Source organism: Sphaeramia orbicularis, chromosome 5 (assembly GCF_902148855.1).
Source record: "Sphaeramia orbicularis chromosome 5, fSphaOr1.1, whole genome shotgun sequence".
Taxonomy (NCBI): Eukaryota; Metazoa; Chordata; class Actinopteri; order Kurtiformes; family Apogonidae; genus Sphaeramia; species Sphaeramia orbicularis.
In genome coordinates, this window is record NC_043961.1 from 19998768 (window position 1) to 20022209 (window position 23442).

The following is a 23442-nucleotide window of genomic DNA, read 5'->3' on the forward strand; positions in this document are numbered from 1 at the left end:
ACAGTGACATGCCCAACTAAGGGAGTGGTATGAAAGGTATATAAAGGTGTAATCAGCCCCTCCTTCCCCCTGTCAGCACAAACGCTGCTTAGGTCACTCCTGACTCACTGTGGTTTATTTTATTTTTATTTTTTTTCTTTATGGAAAACAGTGACTGGATTATTAAGTTATGATCTCCATCACAAAAGCACAATTATACTCAGCAACAAGATTTATCAGGAACTAATCAAGTGTTGAAGAGGAACTAATTACATGAAATAGCATTTGAATATGTAACTATTAATGGTTACAGTTAGTGAAGTAAACTACAGTTACTAATCATGTCTTATTTTACCAGGTTTAAAATAATGTTGAAGACTTAAAGGTTTATTGCCCATTTTAAAACATGTGTTAAATAAATAATCAAATCACTCATTTGTATTGTACTGATGTGCCTCTTGGTCAGGTCTCTCTCAAAAAAGAGATTTTATCTCAAGGGACTTCCTCGTTAAATAAAGGTTAAATAAAAAAACATGTGGTGCAGGGCACAAAAAATCCAGCTCCTTGCACGTATTTCACCCATTACAAGTAAAAGGAAAATATTTAAAATTATAAAAAAAATTTGAACTTAAACCTACTTTTCCCAAAATGTAATCACATCTGTTCTGGGTCACTGGTAATCTATAAACACAATTTGGTATGAATTCAACCAATAGTTTTGCTGCTAAAGTGTTAACAAACAAACAAACAAACAAACAAACAAACCAAACTAAAAACAATACCCCTCGTTTCTCCTTCGGGGGGTGGGGTAATAAGTGTAATCCAATGTAAGTTACATATAGTCAATGTATTTTGATGAAGTAACTAAAATAATTACATGCTACATTTTTAGCAGAGTAGCTAATAATCTATAAAATATTAAATGTCAAAATTAGCTTCAATACTAGAGCCAAACAATACTTCTCTCCTATTTTAGTAAAGATACAATTACAAAATGTAATATAGATGAAATATTCAATTTTATTTTTCAGCTTCTTTGTATTTTCACACACTCAATGCTTCAAACATAACCTGCCCAACTAATAGCTGGAACTAATATTTATTTACACTATCACTCCATCTGCTGAGTATTTTTCCACATTAAATTTACTGGATGTTTGGGCCATAAAATGTCACAGAATGGTGAACAATGTTGTTCATTGTTTCCTAAAGCTCCTCAAACATCCTTAAATATCAGGTTGACAACCCAAAAGTGATCAGTTAACTGTCATAGAAGAGTAATGAAACCAGAATATAAACTAAAAGCTGCAGCAGACAAAGTCAGGGTAAAACACACACTTTCCTTCTATAGAAGTGACGCCTGATCCCACTATGGAAAACTGAAGCTAAAATATCAGTTATAGGAGCTGCCGTGTTGCTTCTGAGGAGAATTAAAGACATGAATCACATATTTAACCCCTGCAACTCTCTGAAAACACGGTAACCAAAATCTTGCGTCACATGCGTGCAGAAGCATCATGTAACCTCAGACTTTACAATAAGCTGAAAGGTAACAGAACAGAGATTTTGCATAATGAGATATAATAAGAAACTGTCGTGTTGTGAACCTTTAAGAGAGATTTTGGACTTTTTTCCTTAAAAATGGTAAAAACAAAACAAAACAATGAATCATATCAAAAAAGTTGGAGATTAATTTTATAGTTTCAGATGAATTAATCTGATACTCATTGCAACCCTATTCCCAGCTGCTAATAAATTAACACTTTTTAAGCTGTAAATAAGTGCTATATTATCGTTGGTACAGGGGTAACGTGGACTGCAATGTCCTGCCTCCACCAGACAGAGAGGAGACACGGCAGAAGCAGAGCCGCATCAATACCAGATCCACTTGGACCAACTTAGCATTAGCATGGTTAGCATGATCAGCATGACTAACATGCCAGGTGACTGGGTTTCACAGCAGAGACTCTTTTCTGGACTCAGTAGCCCAGACACATTCCACAGAGTTTCATTATGGACACAGCACAGTGCACTGTTTACACTACTGTCGCCAGCTCTTTGTGTGTGTGTGTGTGTGTGTGTGTGTGTGTGTGTGTGTGTGTATGTGTATGTGTGTGTATGTGTGTGTGTGTGTATCTGTATCCTCATCGCCTGATCATTGGTAGCAAAGAGCACAGTTACATAGGACAAATACTAATCTGGATGTCTAAACCAGGTAAGGGATAAGATAAATGTGAGGTGCCATTTAAAGCCTTTACACAGACGGATGTAGCCTGACAAACAGAGAGTGAATGTATTCAGAGAGGGTTTCCTGTTGTTAAACCTGAGGTTAATACTTCTCTTTTACGATATTTTCTCACAGTCCAGTTGATTCGCCACAGTGATTCACAGCAGGCAGTCGGGTTACTGACTGAACGTATAAATTTTCAGTTTGACAGCATATTTCCAGCAAAAAAAAAACAAACAAAAAAAGGTTTAAAAGCATAGAAATGCACCATATATGTTCCTATATGTATACCCACTTTACATTTTCTAAAAACCATTATTTTTTTTGTTATTATAGGTGTCAAAATGACACGTGGTTTAACTATCTGGACATAATCACTGTTCAGAAAATGTCTTTCAAATCACCCCAAATGAGCTTATTTATGTATTTAATTTTAAACATTTTTTTTTTTTTCTTTTTTGTCATTTACAGAAAAAATTCATCTGTTAAATGACATTAACTTAGAGCAGAAACTTGATATTTCTTTTACAAAAACTCAAAAGATGTGAATACTTTCTAAGTACATTCACATATTAAAATAAAGAAATAAAGTATGAGTATAAAGTGTCAATTTAATGTCAGATAATAAGAAGAATTTATGTAATCTGAACAATTCCTATGCGTATTTTGTTTTTTTGTGTTTCAGAATAGGTCTGTTGAAAATCTTTGTGCGTCACTGTATGATGCATGCTTTAGTAACTAACACCTCACTGATTGTATTCATTTTATTCTACATGTTTTACACACACACACACACACACACACACACACACACACACACACACACACAGAGGTGAAGTGAATGACTGGATCAGGCAAGAATAGAGCAAGTCCAGACGTATATAGAGGATGAAGTAAAACAAAGGCTTTTATACTGCTCCAAAACATAATTTTAGACATAATCTGCATGAATATCTGCAGACCTTGGACTGTACATATATCCATTGCAGCTGATGTCAAAAGAAAGTTTTACTGCAGCTGGTGGAAAACACGGTCAACAGATGTAAGTCCAGATGGTTTACACAAGAGATGTTAATCAACTTAGCTCTCGAGTTGAACTGGCCTCAACGACAGCCATAAAGAATCAGCAGCTACAGCTCAAACACTGCCCTCCAGGCTACATGAAATGCATCATATGTTAGACACTGACTAGCACTGAGAAATGTGTTTGGATAACTTTAACTTTCACAGAAGGAACAAATTATAGAAAATTAATACATTTGCACTCGAGAATGTGGTTAGAAAACATCATTTTAAAAGAAAACAGACAATCAAAGCACTAAAAAGAAAACCCGACAGCTTTGTTTTCTGAACACAGTGTGCTGCTCGGCGTGCTCTGACCCATCCACAAATACAGAGGTGTGTCAGCCTCCTCTGCCAAGCGAACATACCACGACACTCTGCTGCAAAGCTCAGACGAGTTCCCCAGTGACCAAAAATGGAACTACAGCGAACGAGGAACTCCTAAAGAGAGAACAGCCCTGAAATGAGCCTGAAATGAGGAGAGGAGATATGGGATTAAACTTTGATGTGTTCTTAGAGAAAAAAAATTAAATGTTCCTGAGAAGCAGAAGGCTGAGGCAGGGAGAAGGACCCACTGCTTTTCATCTAAAACAGATAATGTGGAGAAAAAGTCGGTGTCATTTACAAACTGACAAACAGCCTTGTGTGGAAGTAGTATAATTAAAAAAGCATCCTGTTAGTTTCCATGTCCTCACAGCACTAAATATGGCCTGGTAAGGCACAGCTGGGCTGAAACAATGAGAGATGGCAGTGGAGTATCATGAGAGATAGTGAGTAAAAATGGGAAGTGTGTGCACCAAGAAAAAAAAATCCTCAGGGGCTAAAATGTGGGTTGACGCAGATTAAGGAGACTCCCTTCCTCCCAGATGAATGGTGTGCATTTTAATTACACCAACGCTGCTCGGTATGGGGCTCATTAGAGGAAAGAGAGAAAGGGTGGGTGGGAGGGGGGGGGGCAGGGAGTGATAAAAAGGGGACTCTGGGTGACGGAAGAGATGAAAAAGCAAGAAAATCCAAAACATAGGATGCAGAAAAACAAATATGGAAAGGAAGCTGTTTGAAGAGTTAATGATGGGAACCACAACGAGCAGGAGATGATGATCAGCTGCTAAATTACACCCTTTTACCATCAACATCTACATAAAACATAAATGGGATGTAATTAAAGCAAGTGACATTAGAGTGCTACTTGTATTCTGAGAGTTTGGATCAATTCAAGTCAGAAACCAGCCTCCATTAACTGTGACAGGACATCCTGTCTGCTGGACCCAGACCCCTGTCAGCACTGACCACTGCACAGAAATGAATCAATCCTGTCGACTACTCAACACATCTCCTCCTGTTTATTTAGCCCTGCTGTTTGCAGTTCATTTCAGGAAATAAGTAGTAGCAAATGTAATGTTAAAAAAAAAAAAAAAAACATCTATACCGATTAATGCCTGCAGGGGGTGATATTGAGTTGTGTGTGACAGCCCAGCATGCTTCTGCTTTTCCTTTTCAGTGCTGGTTTACAGAGCTAGCTTTATCTGGAAGGTTGATAAATGCCAAGGCATTTAGTGACATTTGAGATGACACTAAAGTGAAACTAACAAAAATAGATGTATATCATCTGTAATCCTGCAATTTGTCGACACGCAGCAAGTTTGCTTATGTCCACTGGCTTCTTTTAAAACCCCCTCCCTCATTCCTGTAATTTTTTTCCCTCTGTATCTGATAGGAAGCAAGGTGCACGCCGGCTGATATGAATTCCTGACATGCCACAGCTCGTCTTCAATTTATGAGAGATGGTTAGAAATGAGAACTCAACATGATAGTGTGATAAGACAGAAAAGGAGGAATTAAAGGCAAGATGAAACAGACAAACCAGAGAAAGAAAAATGTCAGTTATGCCTATAATGTTTCTTCAGGATGTGTAAGAAATATGTTAAAACAATTGTTCATATAAAAAAGAGCACATGGTTAATCTGTATTGTGTTGGAAATGTGGGTCTGTGTTGACATGAAGCGACAACCTTTCATGTTCTATTTAGAAAAAAGATTATCTGTCAACGTGATGCAAGCTGACAGAATATCACAGACATGATGAAACCCTTTCTTTGCCTGTACCAGAAGGAAAATAAAAACAGGACGAGATGGAGTCGCACGCACTTATGCTTTACTCCCCTCTGGGCTTGTGTTAGACAGCAGAAGGCCTGTGTTCATGTGGTGCACTCCAGCAGGCACACAAGCAGAAAATTAAATCACACTAAAACCACACATTCGCAAAGAAAGACGCGCACAAACGCAGGTGCAACAACCGAACAACGCAACTGCACACAGGTGCCTCTTAGCTGGGCTGCATACACATACCAGAGAGGCATCCAGGCCCACTATAAATACCTTCCCGACCGACCCTGACCTGTGGGAGAACAGACACACGGTAGATGATGGATGGCCTTAATGGTCAAAGCAACAGTGGGACATTACAGACCACCCAACCAGCTCAAACTACATATTACATTACATTTGCTGTGCTGCGTCTTTCCTGAGTCTGTTTGGAGTTTCATTATGGTTAAATCAATAAAGTGCAACTACAAATACTGTTAAACAGAACTGGCACACGAGCAATTAAGTCACAGAATACGACTGCTTAGACAGCAGCCTATTCTCAAAACGATTCAATACAATTACATCATGTTCAGATAGAACTTGATTCGACAGTCTCAGATCCAGAAAAACTTTGCTAACCAAGGCTTTATCTTGCAGGCTGAATCCTGTTAAAACACGTCTCTAGGAGCACCGTGAAAACAATAACATTATTAACAGTCTTTACATGAAGGTTTCTAAATTAAAACACCGTCACTGTCTTGACTTGCATCTTTGTGCAGTCACTCTTAATCATTTCAGAGCTTAAAGCAGCTATATGTAGTATTTCTGTTTTCAAATATTACAAAATTACCTAAACTTATCAATAGTGTTTAGAAGACAGAGTTCTGAGGTTCTACCAAAGACACCAGTGTATTGGACTGTAGAGATATGTACTGTATCCATTTATGATGGTCTGAGGAGTTTAGGTGTCCACTAGAGGGAGTAGTGAGTCACTCCGTTGGTCTCCCATGGTGAGCAAAACTAACGCCATGAGGTCTTCAAGCAAAGTACCATAAATAGAGGTCGACCTATATGGGTTTTTCGAAGACTGATGCCGATTTTTAAAAATTTGGTTAGCCGATGGCCAATATTTACAGCCGATTTTTGAGGCCAATATTTAAGGCAGACTTTTTTTGAAAGCACATTGACCGTAAATACAATTGAAACACTCAGATAATTAAGATTTTTATGCAGCAATAAAAATGAAATTATTAATACACGTACACATAGTCCTCTTTTAACATTACTGAACTACAAGTGCTGCCCACACAGGTGCCTGATCAAATATCTTATAACATTTTTACTACTGATCAAATATCTGCTTTCAAAAAAAAAATTAAGGTCGATGGCAGATATATCAGTCTACCTCTAATCAGAAATAGATGAAACAGAATGAGAACCACCAAGAAACAATGTTTAGAGCCAAAGAAAGGGACAAATGCCCTGTATACATGACAATGAAATTCTATCAATCCGCACAAGTTTAATATCGTTTCAGTGTTTTCATCCACATGACATTGTCGGTGCCCTGAAACTGTATTTTTGGAGAACGTGTCCCAGAGCAGAAAAATCTCACAACACCGCCCTCAGGTTGCCATATGGATAGGCAAAACACCACTTTTTGGAAACAATGATGCCATAGTACCACGTAACCAGAAGAAGAAAACCCCACATGTAACAACAACAGCAACAACAATGGTGGATTACAGAGTTGTGTTTGTGCTGCAGGCGCTTCTATATTTATTAGCACTACTACAACAAAACCTGGTGATGCTGTACCAACTCGACAACCAGCGGAGACGCATAAACACATATACGGGTCAGATACTTTAAAGAAGAAGGACCTCATGGAAATGCTCACTGCATTCTTCTGTGATTTTAGTGTATCCTGCGGCTCTGTCTGTGTTTGTGTACAGCACCACTTACAGGCGTGGCATACGTATTGCACCATTTTAACCCAGATTTCCCGTTTTCCCCTGAAAGCAGATATTTCTTAACAATACATGTATGGATGTGAAACTTTTAGAATCCACAAAAGAAAAATACCACAAGTGTCGTCATCTGGATGTCGCCAAAGTGATAAAAGCTAGAAGCACTGCTGTTGTTGTTATTGTTTTCTCCACTGGAGACAGATATTAATGAACGTCTGATGCTGAAATTAGCGTTTCTTCTACAGGGGTGAGTTTAATTCTGAGTCTTATGATAGTATAAAGTTGTTATTATCTTTGCTAAGTTGCTGTTTGTTGATCCACGGTTTACCTATGACAGTTCTAGCCTTCTTTGGACAATTCCAAACAGTTTAGTGCAGCTATTGACAACAGTCAGTGCAGAAAAATTTGGTAATTTGTAGTTTTACTGTAGCTGTTTTGTCTACAGAGCTTAGATAACAGAGGTATAATATAAACTATCATCTGATGCCCCACACAAAGATTACAACAAGCCAATAACTATTACAATAAAGTTAATACTAATGAAGATTATGATATTAGATTACTATTTCCATTCTTTTATCCTTCTATTTGTGTACAGTGCATCATCATTGTATAGAGAATCTTTGGATTAGCATTAAGACATTAAATCTAGCAAAACTCTCTCTAAAAATAAAAAAAATATTTCTCTCCTCAATTGGCCTTTTCTACATTTTCTGTTTCAGTATAGATAAAAATAATCAAGATAAATGTTAATTTTAGAGTTTTGGTAGGTGAATTTTTAAAACTGCCCATGGCCACATGAATTTACAGTAAGCCACCACTAAAATAGTTTTATAAATAAAGTGAAGAGGCATATTTTTTTAAGATTCACTTCTTAGATACAACTTGCACATAATATTTTCACAATTCCGGTGTTCACATAGGTTACAGGATGTCAGAAGTAAAAAAATGATCTGTACCAAAGTGATGTAATGGTGCTAAAATATTAAATGTTAAACCTGCAGACCAGGGTGTAGGCGTGAAAGCAGATGCAAAGGAGTTTCACAGTTCTTTTGCACTCAGATAGCCACCGCCTTAACAAACTGCTTGCGAGTGCTTTCCCGGAAACTGCTGTATGTGTTTGACCTCAACAAGCAACTTATTATAAAGGCTATTAAAGTAATCTAAAGATATTCTCTTATTAGACTAAAGTTCCCATTGATGAACCCGATTTAGGTTTGTTATCAAGTAAAGAGGTATAGAAACCTAACATATAAGCCAAGACTACCACTGCATTTTGCACTATATAATTTTATGTTGATTCTTTGAATGTAATTTTAATTTTTTTTTGCTTTTGTTAAAACAACTTCGACATTGCAAACTGGACAATGTGAGGTTGTGTGTTCATTCCCTAATTTGTGCATTTTGTGACAACACTTGCAACTATATTTATCTGTCATTTTTACTTCCTCTCATGCTTGTTTTAAAGCTATTCTTATACGCTACATGTGATGATTTAATTTCTTGCTTTGTTGCTCTGAAGTCTGTGTATGAATAATAAGAAACAATCTGTATATGAGAACAGAAAAGAAAGAAACGGTTGTAACATCAGAATAACATTAGTCAAAAGATAAAACATGTTTTGTGTCCAGACTATCTCCACTTTCTCATTCCCCATAGTCAAAGGCCTCTTGTTCAGCGCAAAAGCTGTGGTTTACACATATCCTGTGGTTATTTTGTTGCACGCAAGAGAAGAAAAACACTTTAAAGGCCTGAGCTTCACTGCATTTGAGCCAGGTGTTTTAATGCTTTTAGAACTCTTTGAAATTCCACTTTAAAAAAGCGGCATAGACTGAAATGGAGAACTCAAAGTACTGTATTTCCAGACTGCTTTGATTCTCTTGCTGCTACCGTGACTCAGACACAGATAAGAAGCAGAGAAAAGACGAAATGATGGAGATTTTTCCCAGCAGCTAATCAGTTGGGTCTGGTTCTCCTTCTTTTCTAGGGTAGGCAGTAGTAGGTCACAGCTCCAGGAACAAGCTGCTCTTTGTCCCCCTGTGGCAGGACAAGGACAGAGGGAAGAGGATGGAGAGGAGGGTCTGCAAAGCGGGCCAAATCGCTCCACTGGAAAACAATCAGCTCTGTCCGAGTGCCAGAACCAGCATATGTGTAAAGGCCCGTTAAGCCCGCACCCTTATAAACCTGCAGGATTGTGAGTCTGACCCGACATCACTGATGCTGTCATTAACCCGAGCACAGCCATCATCAGCCTTCCTGAATGATCCTATTTAACAAGCCAGATGCTGATTGTAAATCCATCTAAAGCAAAACCAATCTTATACACACACATGCAGACACACACATATTCACTGTCTCTCACATGTACACACATCCTCCATCACTGTGACTTCCAAAATTCATCAAAGACAGTTCATTGTCATGGCTTTATTTCCCAAATAGGCCAGTACCAGCAGCCTGTGAGTGACTTTTTCAACATGTGCCAAGGCTAGAGGAAACCTGCAGGGAATAAACCCATTTCCTTATAGAACAGAGATGTGTTATCAAAGGCATCAGCCGTGTCAAACATACAGCCTCTCTCAGGAATCATTCAAAAGGACAGAACCAGACAGGTGCATTTGAAAGACTATATTTCTCTTTCATACTACAAAGAACCATTCACTAGACTGAACCAAATGGCCACTATTTTAACAACAGTGTCCTTTTACTACAGCTGACTGTGTCACAATCCAATTGCACATCACCGTGGCATCTTCATATATTATGCATAACTGATACACCGGATATTTTGCTGTCACAGCTTGCACCAGAGGATCAGAAGCATCATATCAGGTGTGTTGTCATTTGCTGTCAAACTGAGTATGAAAATGCCACAAACTCAGCACAACTCCTAGATCTGGAGGAGAGTATGGATATTATTTTCCACATACAACATGCAGCTAGGACTGTCACAGTTATTTCGTAATTCCCATATCAAAATGGTTTTACAGAATTGTGAAAATTGGCTTCACTCACCTGAATGAAAAGAGTTGGCTGAAACTCACAGAAATAACGTACATTATAACTCATTAAACATTGTTTATTGTAGTTTGACTGTGCTTTTTTTTAATGGCATCACCTCTTTTTGTTCCATTCTATTCATTCAGTATTTCAATATAGTTGGTCTTTTCTACCAATTTACTTTTTTCACATTGCTTTTTATCAGTTGTGGTACATTATACATATGAGTAATACATATATGTATTAGTTGGCCTTCAGCCATTGGTAGCTGGGATTGGCTCCAGCACCTCCACATATCTCTGGAGGATTAAGCAGTTCAGGAAACGAATGAATAAATATATGAAATGCATATGAATAATGTAGTATGTAATACATATACGAATGTTTGATTTTTTATGTTCAGTACTGGACTTTGGATATTTTAGTCATGTCTTATTTGCCATTCAATTTTTTCATTCTTTTTTTAAAATTGAATTTCATATTTTTCCAGCTTTCATCAATAAATGGCTTTTCCTTTTTGTTACAATCAAAATTTTCTTCATAAGGTGACTAAACATGAATTATGATTAGACAACAAAGTTGGTATAAAGGTAAAACGATAGACAATAATATTGTTAACTGCAATTATTTGTAAATTTCAATGTCATGGAGGGTCTACATGCAAGTAATGTGCCTGGAAATTCATGCTTATTGATAAACTGAGAAGAACAAGAATATTTTTTAATGTCCACTATGAAATTTTTCTGTAATTTCATATCGTTGTCAAGCTAAATTATCAGTCACACTTCAACAGCTAACCCTTACAGAGAGGGGACTCCTGTTAACTGTGTAACCCTTCTTACTGACACTTACAATATTGCAACAGTAACATTTTCAACAATTTGTTCTCTTTATGTAACATTACAGACCAGCAATTCATCTATGCATGGATACACAGTTGTGATTTGGATTCAAAAAGAAGCAATGTCAAAGGAGTGATATTTTGCTGTTTTTTAATGGAATTATGCATTTTAAAACATTTCCCTGTGGTCTACATAAACTGTAAATGCTATGCTTGGGTCTGAATTCTTCATTAATTCAACTCCACAGGTCCATCATCATTCCTATTTCTGAGTAATGACACCAGAAAGGTCATTTTGAGTGCTGGCCCCTTTAAATGAAAATGAGCCACTTCCCATACCACGCCCGCCAGGTTGTTGGCTGTGCTGCTCTGCCCCGTTCAACCAACAACTGAACATTTGAGGTAATCAGCTCGAAGTTTGGACATATTTTCAGTATGGACTACGGCCACTGCTGCTGACAAACAATTATAGTGTAGTCGGAGAAATGTTCATTAGAAGTCTTGACCTTATATGTGCAAATATTGTAACGTAACTAGTTATAGACTTAAATTGAGAAGGGATTAAAACAGGTTGTAGAAATCCACTCGATTTTTGCCAAAATGAATATAAAGATAGCTTTGCAGCACCTGGAGGGTTAAAATTCAAACTTTTTGAAGAATTAGTGTCCCCAAATACACAAATAAATGAACCAAAGATTAACAAAAGTGGGTTTAGCAAAATATGACCCCTTTAAAGCTGATGTAAAGTTGTGGTTTTACTACATTTCAGTTTGCACAATAAAAGGTCTACATTTTGTAACTGTTGTATCCATCCATCCATTCTGTTCCGCTTTCTCCGGCTGTTGTATCCAGTTTCAACTTAATTTTGTGATGCTCTATATTAGTCAAACCCTTCATTATCTTGATGAAATGAAAAAAACTCATGCCATAAGCAAAAAAAAAAGTCATCTACATTTAGTATCTCCCTAAAATAAAAAGGCCAGAACACACAAACTAAACTCAGGCTCTAGAGGGGCCACTGCAGGGGAGGGTGAGACTAAGGGTTTTTTTATGTTGGGTTTGGTCTGAAATTTCACTCCTTGATGCCATTAAATATGACAAAAATCCCCCCTTTACAAAGGCAAACTGCAAACCAACACCCACTGTCCAGACATCACATGAAGTCAACAAAAATAGGACAAAATGAGACATTTTCACAAGTTACCATGACTAATGTGGAGTCTTTGAGCGGTCGTCTATTCTTACGGGCAGTGGCACAGAATCTTCCTGACTGCTACTGCAAACAATAACCTGATTAAGGGCACTTCCTGTCATCTAGCATACATCTAGCTGTGAAGGAGTCCGCCAACAAAAAGGACAAAGGAATGTGACTTGTCCATGCAGGGGAATATTCGCCATGAAGTGTTATTAAATCCAAATCAACATAAACAGCGTCAATGCCCAGATTTTTACTATGGTTGCTGGCAGGAGGCCTATTTGTTTGACTGTTCCACATAAACCCTGTTTCCAAAAAACCTACAGTAGCTGCTCAGATCTCCGCCTGCAGGCAGTTGTTGGACTGTGCCGGCCCCATGAGAGATGACATGACGGTTGGCTGAGTGTGGCGCTGTCGCTGCTTAGTCAGCTTCCCCTTCAGAGCTGTCTGTCCACACCAGCAGTCTGAGATCAGGAGTGTGCATGAGTGTTTCCTCTTGTTTGTGTGTGCACCATATGTTTCAAAGCCTAGCAGCATTTTAATTTTAAAGTCAAGCAGATGGACAAACCCTGAAGGAGATACAAGGGATTTTCTCAAGCCTGCAGAAGATACATCGCTTCTGTTGGTGATTTATGTGCTTTTCTTGAGCACCAGAGGCTTATCATCCGGCGTAAATAGGCCTCATGTTGCCTTAAGTCAATGGTCAATGTCAATATAATCTGCAACAACAGATTACCAGGTTTTTGAGTGAAGGCAAAGTTTCCTAGAGGAGGATTTTCAATGAAAACTGCTGATGGAAAAGTTGCAGAACAGTAATACTGTACAGCTCTTGACCGGCTATGGAGTTAATTCCTGGACTGTTGACTCTGACTGGGGTGGAATATGACAAAATACACTTTAGTTGTATTTTACTCTTATTAACAGTATACTTTTTTAATTTACCTGAAAATGAGCATTTATAAATGAAAATTAAATGTACAGTATATGATTTCTGCCGCTGTGGATGTAAACACAGTAGTTAATGTTGTGAAACAGCGGTGGATAATGGGAGTTTTCACCACAGATTGTATATAAGAAATGGGTGGAGTTACTGTAGTGTCACCCACTGTTTTATATATAACCATTTGACACCCAGGAATTAGTGTTTTTGTTGGCTTTTCAGTGCCAGAGGTGACCATATTTGGACAAAAGGGGTGAAAGCCATGTGTGAGCTGAAGCTAAACACTAGTTTACGCGTACAGTAAAATGGTCAATTTCATCATCCATTTGCATTGCAGTAACATCAGTGTACCCTATTATGCATGACTACAGTCAAGCTGTCGATCAGGAAAACAAGTGATTTTATTCAATAAACAGATGCTCAAAAAGTCTGATTCAGCAAGTAGGCAACCTGTCAATCAAAGCCCTAAATGGCAAACATCAAACTCTTATCAATGGGTAATAGTTTAAAGACTGGCCATCAGATCACTTATTAGACTAATTATTAGTATTTTAAAGAAAAGTTCAGTGTGATGCAGCTCTCCCACTGATGTATCAGCTCGACTTGCCTCGACCTGGCAGAGGGTTTTTTTGGTGTTTCCACTGTGTGAACGTATAAACCACCAGATGCCATTTCAGGTATCAACTTCAGGTTTCCAAAGTGCCACTAAACGTAACATAAAACCCTGCAGATCACAGATTGGTCAATCCAGAATCCTTACTGCATCAGTACACATGCATGTCATGATTTTGTGACTTGGGACACCAACGACGAGCTGGCAGGAAAACTACACTCTCGCCTGAAAACAATCTTAACATAATTTTTCCTTAGAAAATTGTAATGTACAGTTTGATCAATAGATTATGTTGCATTGCTATGACAACCAGACCTAGACCTACAATGGACAAAACCGACATCAAAACCGAGCCGTGTCAAGTAAAGCTGAGGCAAGTTGAACTGATACCATTAATGGAAAAGCAACATTAGTCTGTTCAAACCAGCACCTAGTGGCCATCGGCGGTACTACGCAAAGATACTTCTGTGTCAGCAGTCCTTAGACTTTTTTTCACACCACCACCCGCTGCCTGTGAAAATCTTTCTGACAAGGTAAAAATTATGTCTACAAATGAGAGAATTTTTTAAAGACACAAAAATACAATAATTCACAACTCATTTCTAATGACATGGCCATGAGCACCGTTAATGTGCTAAAGGGGATTGGACTGTTCTAGGAATTGTTAAGTGAGACTGAATAAAAATACAAATTTCCTTAAATATGAACATTGTTGAAATGTGCACAAATCATTAAAAGATATAAAATAGTCGGAAGTCAATTTTAGATATATTAGCGGAGCAATGATATATAACTTTAAAGTTTAATATGTTTATAAATTCATTCTTGTTTATTGGTAAGAGTGAAATTGCAAATATATTATGATCAATGACCAATCTCCTATTTATAAATGTTTTTGCTAAGAACATATTTCCTTAAAAATCAAATCACCATAAATCTTTAATTAAAATGTCACCAACGAGTAAAAACACGAGAACAGAAAAAAATATACACATCTGCATATTCGAGGACTGTATTGACAATGAGTGAGCCTAAATTTAGTAACTAGGCTACATCAGATCTCATTTGGACTTTGTAAAGAACTACGATGTCCACGCCCACTCCATGAGTGACATTTCTATGGCTGCAGCTGCTTTGCTGACAGAGCTCTGGGGAAATCACTTCACTTCAGATGATGCCACTAAAGTGACAGAAAAGACAAACAAAAACAAAGAGAGAGAAATAGAGCGGGCACTGTACATACAGAAATTATCAGGAAATAGTGAAAGATACAGCAGATGAAAGTCAGTAAAAGGAAGTTAACTTCAGAGGCTGTTTGACATTCATGTCTTGTTGCTACAGGCCCGGAGCAGTGAAGCAAGCAGCAACGCTCGGCAGCGCTGATGGCTGAGGAGGGAGGTCAGTGAAAGTTTGCCTCTGAACACGCTACAGCATCTAAACTGCAAAGCATGCACAAATAAAAGGAAGGACAAATTAAATAAGTCCACGTCTCGCATGAATAAGAGTATGCGTTTTGTATAATAATGCGATCTTCTACTCCTCAAACTAACTTTCTTTAGTAACTTGAATAAAAAAACCCTGTTAATTGGCTTCGATCAAGCATTAAACTCTGCCGTGATCCAAATCTTCCTAAAGGCTAATCTGCTTTCCTGAAAAACTCAGCCAGCTTCAAACTGTCAATAGATTGCAGCCTGCAGCTTCCTACGTGGTTCACCACAGGAATGGAGAGGGGTGGGAAGACAGAGGGGTGGGGCAGTGCAGTGTTTAAGGAGGATAAATTTTGGCCGAGGCCCAATCCCTGCATGTGGGTCTGATCTACTCTGACGCCCTGCCTCGTCCACTCACAGGCTGGAGGAAGCAGGAGGATAAAACAAATGAACGTGGGCACTTGTGCAGATCACATTTACAACTGGAAGGAACCATGCTCTCTGAGAGAACCTGCCTGACACTGATACTGCTTTAACTGGATACGGGTTGGCAAGCCAAACAGAAGTACTGAAATGAGCAATAAAGGCTCATTTATGCTGGCTTTGTGTATGTAAATAGGTTTGTCCGTTTCTAACGTTGTCATGCGTCACTGCCTTCATACTTCTGTGCATCCAATGTATTGGCATGAGTGTTTCTAAATCAATCCATCAGAGGGCACTGCTCTTAATTAACATACTGGCCGAATACCACGAAGAAGAATAAAGTTTTTTGAGAAGAAGAACAACAAAGTCAGTAATAACAAACACGGCGACAACAGAGGAAGTTTTACTACTGCTGATATTCAGAAGGGTAGTTGTCATACAGTCATGGAAAAATTATTAGACCATCAAAAGTCATCAAAAACAATGGTTGTGCAATCAACGATTAACTCCTGTGTGTATCATGTGACTAAAACTGACAGAAAAGAAAACATGGAATGCCTAAAAGCACTGTTTTTGGCAGTGCAATGCCATAGATATTGATGTAAGAACTGAAGTGATTTTGGTTATTATCAAGAAAACCATGGAAAATGTCTAGATATCAGCTCTGAAATTAAACTCTTATGAGCTGTTTTTGTTGATATCATTATATTTGTCCAAACAAATGTACCTGTAGTTGTACCAGGCATTAAAATGAACAAAAAATTGAAGAAAACAAGGGTGGTCTAATAATTTTTTCCACGACTGTAAATATATTGGTAGTTTTTCACTAACTCACACAGTCGCATTTTGAAAAGTTCCGTTACTTATGGAAATTATTCTCTTCATATCTCAACACTGTCTCCATGGTTCCTGGTGGTGCTGCTCTGTATTCTCTGTCTGGGTTCACATCCACAAGCTCCCAGAAAACAGACAGAAATACATACGTAATGTACGCAGACGGATACAGACATCCATATCTGTGTGCGTCTTTAATGTAGAGCATAAATGAGCCCTTAAAGTAAAGAAAACAATCAAATTAAAAGGAGGGATAGGAGGATGTGTGGTGGGTGGTAGGAGGTTTGGAAGTGTTGATGGCTCAGCACACAAGCAAAGAGGCTCTCCTCTAAAAATACATGTAGGCTTCGTTGTCCTGGAGGTGGATGTGTCCCTGCAGTGGCCCACTTCTGCTCTTCTGGTGGTGCTCATTTAAATCATCTTCAAACTTCAAACGCGCAGCCAAACTTCAGCACTTTCAATTTTCATAAACAGATGGCGGAGAAATGCTCAGGGCAGAGCTCATTTCCCTCTGTGACTCAGTCCCACCCCAGCGCTGTGCATAGGGACACACCACACAACATTAGAAGGGGGGTATCTTTAAGTTTGTGTGACACATTTTTACAGGTCTCTGCTAAAATGATGACAGAATTTACAACCCTGTGACATGGTAATTACACTGGGTTGTGTAACGCTCTTTTTAAAGCAGGAAAGCCCTTCACCCATGTAAGCTAAGAAGGTATCCATAAATATCGACTGGATATAGAATGACCGATATTCTGGTACAGTCTCACTCTCACCACCAAGATGTTGAGCACAGAACTGGGATCTGACACAGACGAGATACACCCAGGTGTTCTGGTCTGTGGGTAGAAATTAAAAAAAGACTCACACAGCTCTGCGTGGCTCAAAATCAGTCTCCACAGACCGACCTGAGCCGAGCTGAGGGGAGTTTTCCAGCCTCCGGTTGCAGTTCTCCCCTGATAGCATGTCCACCTGCAGCTCACAGCGGGGGGTAATACTTCTTGGATGGTTCTGCACGACATTTATCATCTTATGCATTGGAGTGTTTTTTTAGCATCCAATGAACCTGACTCTCCGTCAACGCATTTCGCGGATGTCCTGCTAAACATAACCTTACAGTTGCCAGGGTAAAAACTCAAGCCATGTAAACACAAATGAGCCACTCAGTGCTTGTACATTACCACAGAAATTCTGAAAATGAGTCCACTGACCACAGCATATCACAGTTTCCTTTTGTTCTTTCCTGCACAGTTGATTCTACAGTTCAATTGCATCGTCAAATGAGGTCTGTGTAATTAGAGTCTCACTGTTTTTTTAATCAAGAATTAAAGTGTTAACACAACGCTGCAGAGGCTGCGGCAGAGGGAACATGGAGAACAGGGCTGTATGAATCAAGTCCGCTTTGCTGAGCTCCTACCTGTCACAACAACCTACCCTCGGGGTTTACATTTTCTGCTGTCACTAAGTGTGTCATAATTCACTGAGGTAATGCTGTGCTCACAGGTAGGAGGACACCTGCACATGTGAGCAAAAATACAGCACTGCTGGAAAAGACAATGAGCTGAGGTCGGACTTAAAGAACAGGGGGATTGTCCTGAAGCCATTCCATCCTTTTGTCTGATTCCACTGGTCTACAAGTCAAATGCCTCGAGAATAAAAGTAGTGAAATTTGACCATGTGTGAGTCACTGATAAAGAAAAATCCGGTCCTAAATCCTGGTTGACTGAAGTTTCTAAGATACAGTCTTGGGCCAAAATTCGAAATTTGAGAATTAACGCTAGAAAGGCTTTAACTCTAAATAGAGCAACCAGAACTACTTCAAAACACTGTCTGCACATTACAATACATTCACTTTACAGGTTCTATCTAGTGGAACATTTATAATTCTATTGTATAAATGTAAATAAACCAACATATATGTGTAATAACACTGTATCATGTACATTGAAAACATCTGCAAACCAGCCCTTTGGTCATTTGTTTTCCAATCAATCTGATTAAAGTACATAACATTAAGCACATTTAATCTCTGAAAAGATCATTTCTAAAAAATTGTAGACCAGTCTTGTCTGCATTTTGTCTTTGGGGTAAAACATGAGGCTACGCAGACTGAATTCAGGTTTACATCACATATTTTAACAGAATTTTCAAGAAATCAGCAAAAGAAAATGCACATTTCCATCCATTACTGTTGGTAGAGCTGTAGAATTAATTGTTTTGTGGAATTATAGAATCATAAAACACTGCAATTCACAGGTCCAGCGAAAATATTAAGTAAAATACCAAAATAAAAATCACTGCTTTAGTATTTTGGAGGTTTTCTATGCTTTAAATACAATTTCAAGTCTGCATGTATGAACTGAAAATACACATTTCCAAATGACCCATGCATGTTCCATGATAACCAAACCTTAAACGCCTTAAATCACAATATTATTCAAAACAGTCGCAATGTGACTTTTTCAGCAAATTGTGCAGCTCCAGTTATTTTAATCGCTTCATCAGAGTATGTAACATTAAAATTCACGAGTTAGTAACGTACCCATTTAGTTCATTTTTCATGTTTTGATGATTTAAGGCTGTCCATTTAGACTTACTCATTATCACTGACTTTATTTTATTTTTTTAAGGTTTTTAATGAATAGTTACAAAATGAGCAACAAATTCTCTTTATAATTCTGATGCTTTTCTGAGTTGGACCCTGAACGTCACACCTCCCTGCAGTGCATCACGCAAACTGTCAATGATTTTAATGTTTCTGAAGCCAGTGAAGCTTTGTGTAACAAATGCATTAATGTAATAATTTAACTATCTAATCCATAGTGGATGAAGCAAATGGATCAACATGTCGAAATGAAAGTGAAGTGATGTATTAGTTTAGAAGAACAAAAGTTAAGAGTTGTCCTGCAGTGGCCGAATAAGACTGAAAGGAGCGATGTAGAAAAACCACCGAAAAACACCAGAGCAGGACACGGGAAGTGGGAGTGGGAGGTCTCTACACACGAGGCATGATCTTAGAAATATTAAACCCATGTGCAAATTAGGTGAATTCTAATTTAAGCCTTTGATGCTTTTGCTTTTTTTTGTTTTTACAGCATCAAACGGGGCCTTTCTTTACGCTTTACCACGCGTTACAATGAGCAGAACCGGTGTAAATAAGTCCAGGTGGATTTATTTCCACTGTGGGTCCAAAAAAAGCCTCCTTTCCAGCTGCCGACATGGTGGAAATGCTCCTTTCTTGTGCCACAGCTTTAGCGCAAACACAACGCGTGTTTACGCCAAAACACACGCTCTCTCACGCGCTGTTTAATGTTGCGTTCACGGCGATCGAACTTACCTAAATCATCCATGTTTGCCGGAAATCGTTCCAATGTTGAGAACCGGACCGGTCCTCCTGTATCGGGGCTCAGACTGACTACCGGGGTTCGGGTAAAAACCTCCGATCACACGGCTCCTCCTCGCTTCAATGCGGTGAAGTTTTCAAGTTCCGCTGCTGCTCGACGAGCCTCGAACGCACTCCCAGACTCACACATACCCAGCTGGCCCTCCGGAGGCTCCGGCGGTCCCCAGCCCCGGATCCGGCCCCCTCCCGCCTCCTGCCCACCGCCCACAACCCGCAGGGACCGGCGACACCCAGCGGCCGAGCCCGGTACCGGACACCGCAGCCTGGTTTGTCTGGGAACCGGACCCGGATTAGATCACATGGATGTAAATAAAAACAGTCCATGATAAACAACATGTGTCCAAACAGATAGAACAGAACACACCAGTGAAGTCAGAGTTATTCTGTTACATATTTACAGTTATTTCATTTCCACATTCACTTCTGTTGATTGTTTTAAATTATTTTGTTCATTTTGTTGATTATTTTTTCCATTTTGTTCATTGTTTGCTTCATTTTTCCTGATTTTATTGATTACTGCGCTCATTTTGTTCACAATTTTTGTTCATTTATATTGATTTGGATAATTATTTTGTTTATTTATTTCATTTTATTGAATATTTGGTTCAGTTATGTCAATTTTGTTGACCCTTTCATGCATGAATTATGAGAACCTTAATCAAGATTTTTTTTTTTCCTGAGTGTTTTTATTTCTCTTTAGGCATGAAAAAAAACAAACAATGTGATTGAAATTTTTTTTTTTAACCCTTTCATGCACGAATTATGAGAACCTTAATCAATTTTTTTTTTTTCCTGAGCGTTTTTATTCCTCTTTAGGTATGAAAACAACAATGCAATTGAAAATTTTCTTCTGAAAAACAAACAAACAAATAAATAAATAAATAAACATTAAAAGAAATGGGGGGAAAAAAATTATTATAAACCTATTTTTCATGAAGTTGCAAAAATATCCACTCAGCTCAAAACTCAAAATATCCACACGTTTAATTTTTGATGCACAGAAACATGTATTTACTGATAAATTGTGTGAAAACTATGGGGAGGGCTTGTGATTCTTGGGGTTTATGCTCAGGAGAGATCTACATAATGTTACCAATTCATGTCAGAAAAGATATGTAATGTCTTAAAACTTTAATAAAGATATGTGTAAAAAAATAAATAAATAAATAAATAAATCCATGAATATACAAGAGAACAGCTGTAGAATAGCTGTCCACTGTAGTGACCACTATGCATGAAAGGGTTAATGAACCTATTTTTCATGGAGTTACAAAAATGTTCACTCAGCTGGACACCATGCATTTGATTTTTGAAGCAAAGAAAAATGCATTTACTGTCATACTGTGTGAAAACTATGAAATAAATGTTTTTTTTAATGTTGCTAATCTGATGTTTTCTCACATTTTAACATACTATAATAGTAGTTATTATGCACTCAAATAATATGCAAAAAAAAAAACAACAAAACACAACAACTTCTTGTTTAAAAAAAAAAAAAAAGTTAATTACAGTCTAATAACAATTAGCAATTGATTTACACTCAAATATGTTGCTACAGATCAGGTTTCTCAAGAACTGCAAAGTTACAATAACAGTATGAATTGCAGTGTATTATGGGATGGTGCATAAGCGTCCACTGTGTTGGTTGATATGCAACTAAAACAAGAAAATCCATGAATATACAAGAGGACAGCTGTAGAATAACTGTCCTCTGCAGTGACCAGTATGCATGAAAGGGTTAATTATTAGTTGTTTTTTCGTTTGTTGATCATTTTGTTTATGTAGCTTTTTATTTTGTTCTTTTTTTTTTATCATTTTATCAGAGTTTTGGTTCATCTGTCACCTGTGCTGCTGAATCAGTTCATTTCTTGATTATTTTGTTCATTTTTATTCATTTTGTTGGTTCAGTGCTGACTTCACTCTAAAGCCAAATGAATAAAATAAGTGCTATCCTGCTATGTGAGAATGGTCCACCCGAGGGCTCAGTGTCGCCTTATCTTGTCTCTTATTTTATTACATCTCTGTGATGTGTGGCCTTATATCAGATTGAAGCCTTTCGTCTCTCTGTAGATCTAGGCAGATGACATACAGGTGAAGTCCTCCAAAATCAATAGTAAGGAAACCCAGCAGAAAGAGGCAGAGAAGGAAGCCTTACACCAGGAAATACTGAGACTGATGAAGCCAAAGTGTGAGGTTGAAGAGGAGGAAAAGGAGGCCACGGACGTTAACAAAGCGCTTCAGGGAGAGGCTTCAATGAGTCCATGACATGAGGATGGGACTCACAGGAGGGAGAGGGGAGAGTGTGAACGCTTTGATCGTCTGAAAGAGGCGTTGGATTTCCTCTTGGAGGAATTTGAGGAGTGGTTGGGAGAAGAAAACTCATGTTTTCACTGAAGTGACGACTCAGAGCCTGAAACCATGAGGATTTCACCGTGGCAGAGATTTATCCAGAGACACCGGAGTCTGATGGAACAGAAGAGGCAGAAACTCACAAGAGGTAGATGTTTATGAGACGGCACCTGTTGGAACAAAACATAAAAAATATTTATTCCTTCTACTTCAGGGAAAGAGACATATACAGATGGATTTCCTCCCGTTGTTGACACTGAGAAAGACTGTACTCAGTCTGAACTGTTCACTGTAAACACTGTACGCCTAAAAAACTACTTCAGTGGAGGATTCCTAATGCATTTTCATCTACATCGAACCTTCACTATTTATTATTTTAACCCATAAAGACCCAAACATCCTCTGTCGACCAAATGCATCCACTAATCTAAACTGTTGTTCCGCTAATCCTATCAATTCATGTAAATAATTAGTGTAAAATACAGTTTTTCATCTTTTCATGGTCATCAGATATAACCCATTTGGACATTCAGATGCTCCGTAGTTACCATGGAAACACTGGTATCTTCTACAACATTAATTCACCAAGAAAATCCATGGAGTTGGATCAATTATATTCAGTTAATGAGAAATTTGACTGAAAAAGTAACTTTTGCTTCAGTCTTTTCTGTTTTGATATAATAACCTTTGAATTTACTTTGAGCTTTTATGAACCTCTACATGATTAGAGACTTAAATATAGGAAAATAGATTATTTTCAAAGGATAATATTATCATAAATGGTGATAAATCATTTAGGAAAGGTTAAATAGAGAGAAAAAATCATTTTGGAACTGACACAGAAGTCACACTGGGTCCTTATGGGTTAAGATAATTTGTTGATTTTTTAAGTTAATTTCTGGTGATTTTATTGATTAATTTGCTTGTTTTTTTTCATTTGGCTGATTATTTTATTCGTGCCCTTTTTATTTTATTGAAAATTTGATTCAGTTGTGTCAGCTCTGTTGATTATTTGATTCATTTTGTCAACCGTTTAATCCGTTTTGTTGATTATTAAGTTCATTTCGGAATATTTTTCTGCATTTTGCT

General features: G+C 38.0%; 1 protein-coding gene across 1 annotated transcript in view; it reads right to left on the minus strand.

The window, feature by feature from the left end:
* LOC115419215 (paxillin-like) overlaps window positions 1-20156 on the minus strand; it is a 36696-nt gene extending 16540 nt beyond the window's left edge. Inside the window, exon 1 of the mRNA XM_030133861.1 lies at window positions 19939-20156. Within this exon, the coding sequence (XP_029989721.1) occupies window positions 19939-19951 (13 nt within the window). The 5' untranslated portion in view covers window positions 19952-20156. The remainder of the gene's footprint in view (window positions 1-19938) is intronic.
* Between the last annotated feature and the right edge of the window lie 3286 nt (window positions 20157-23442).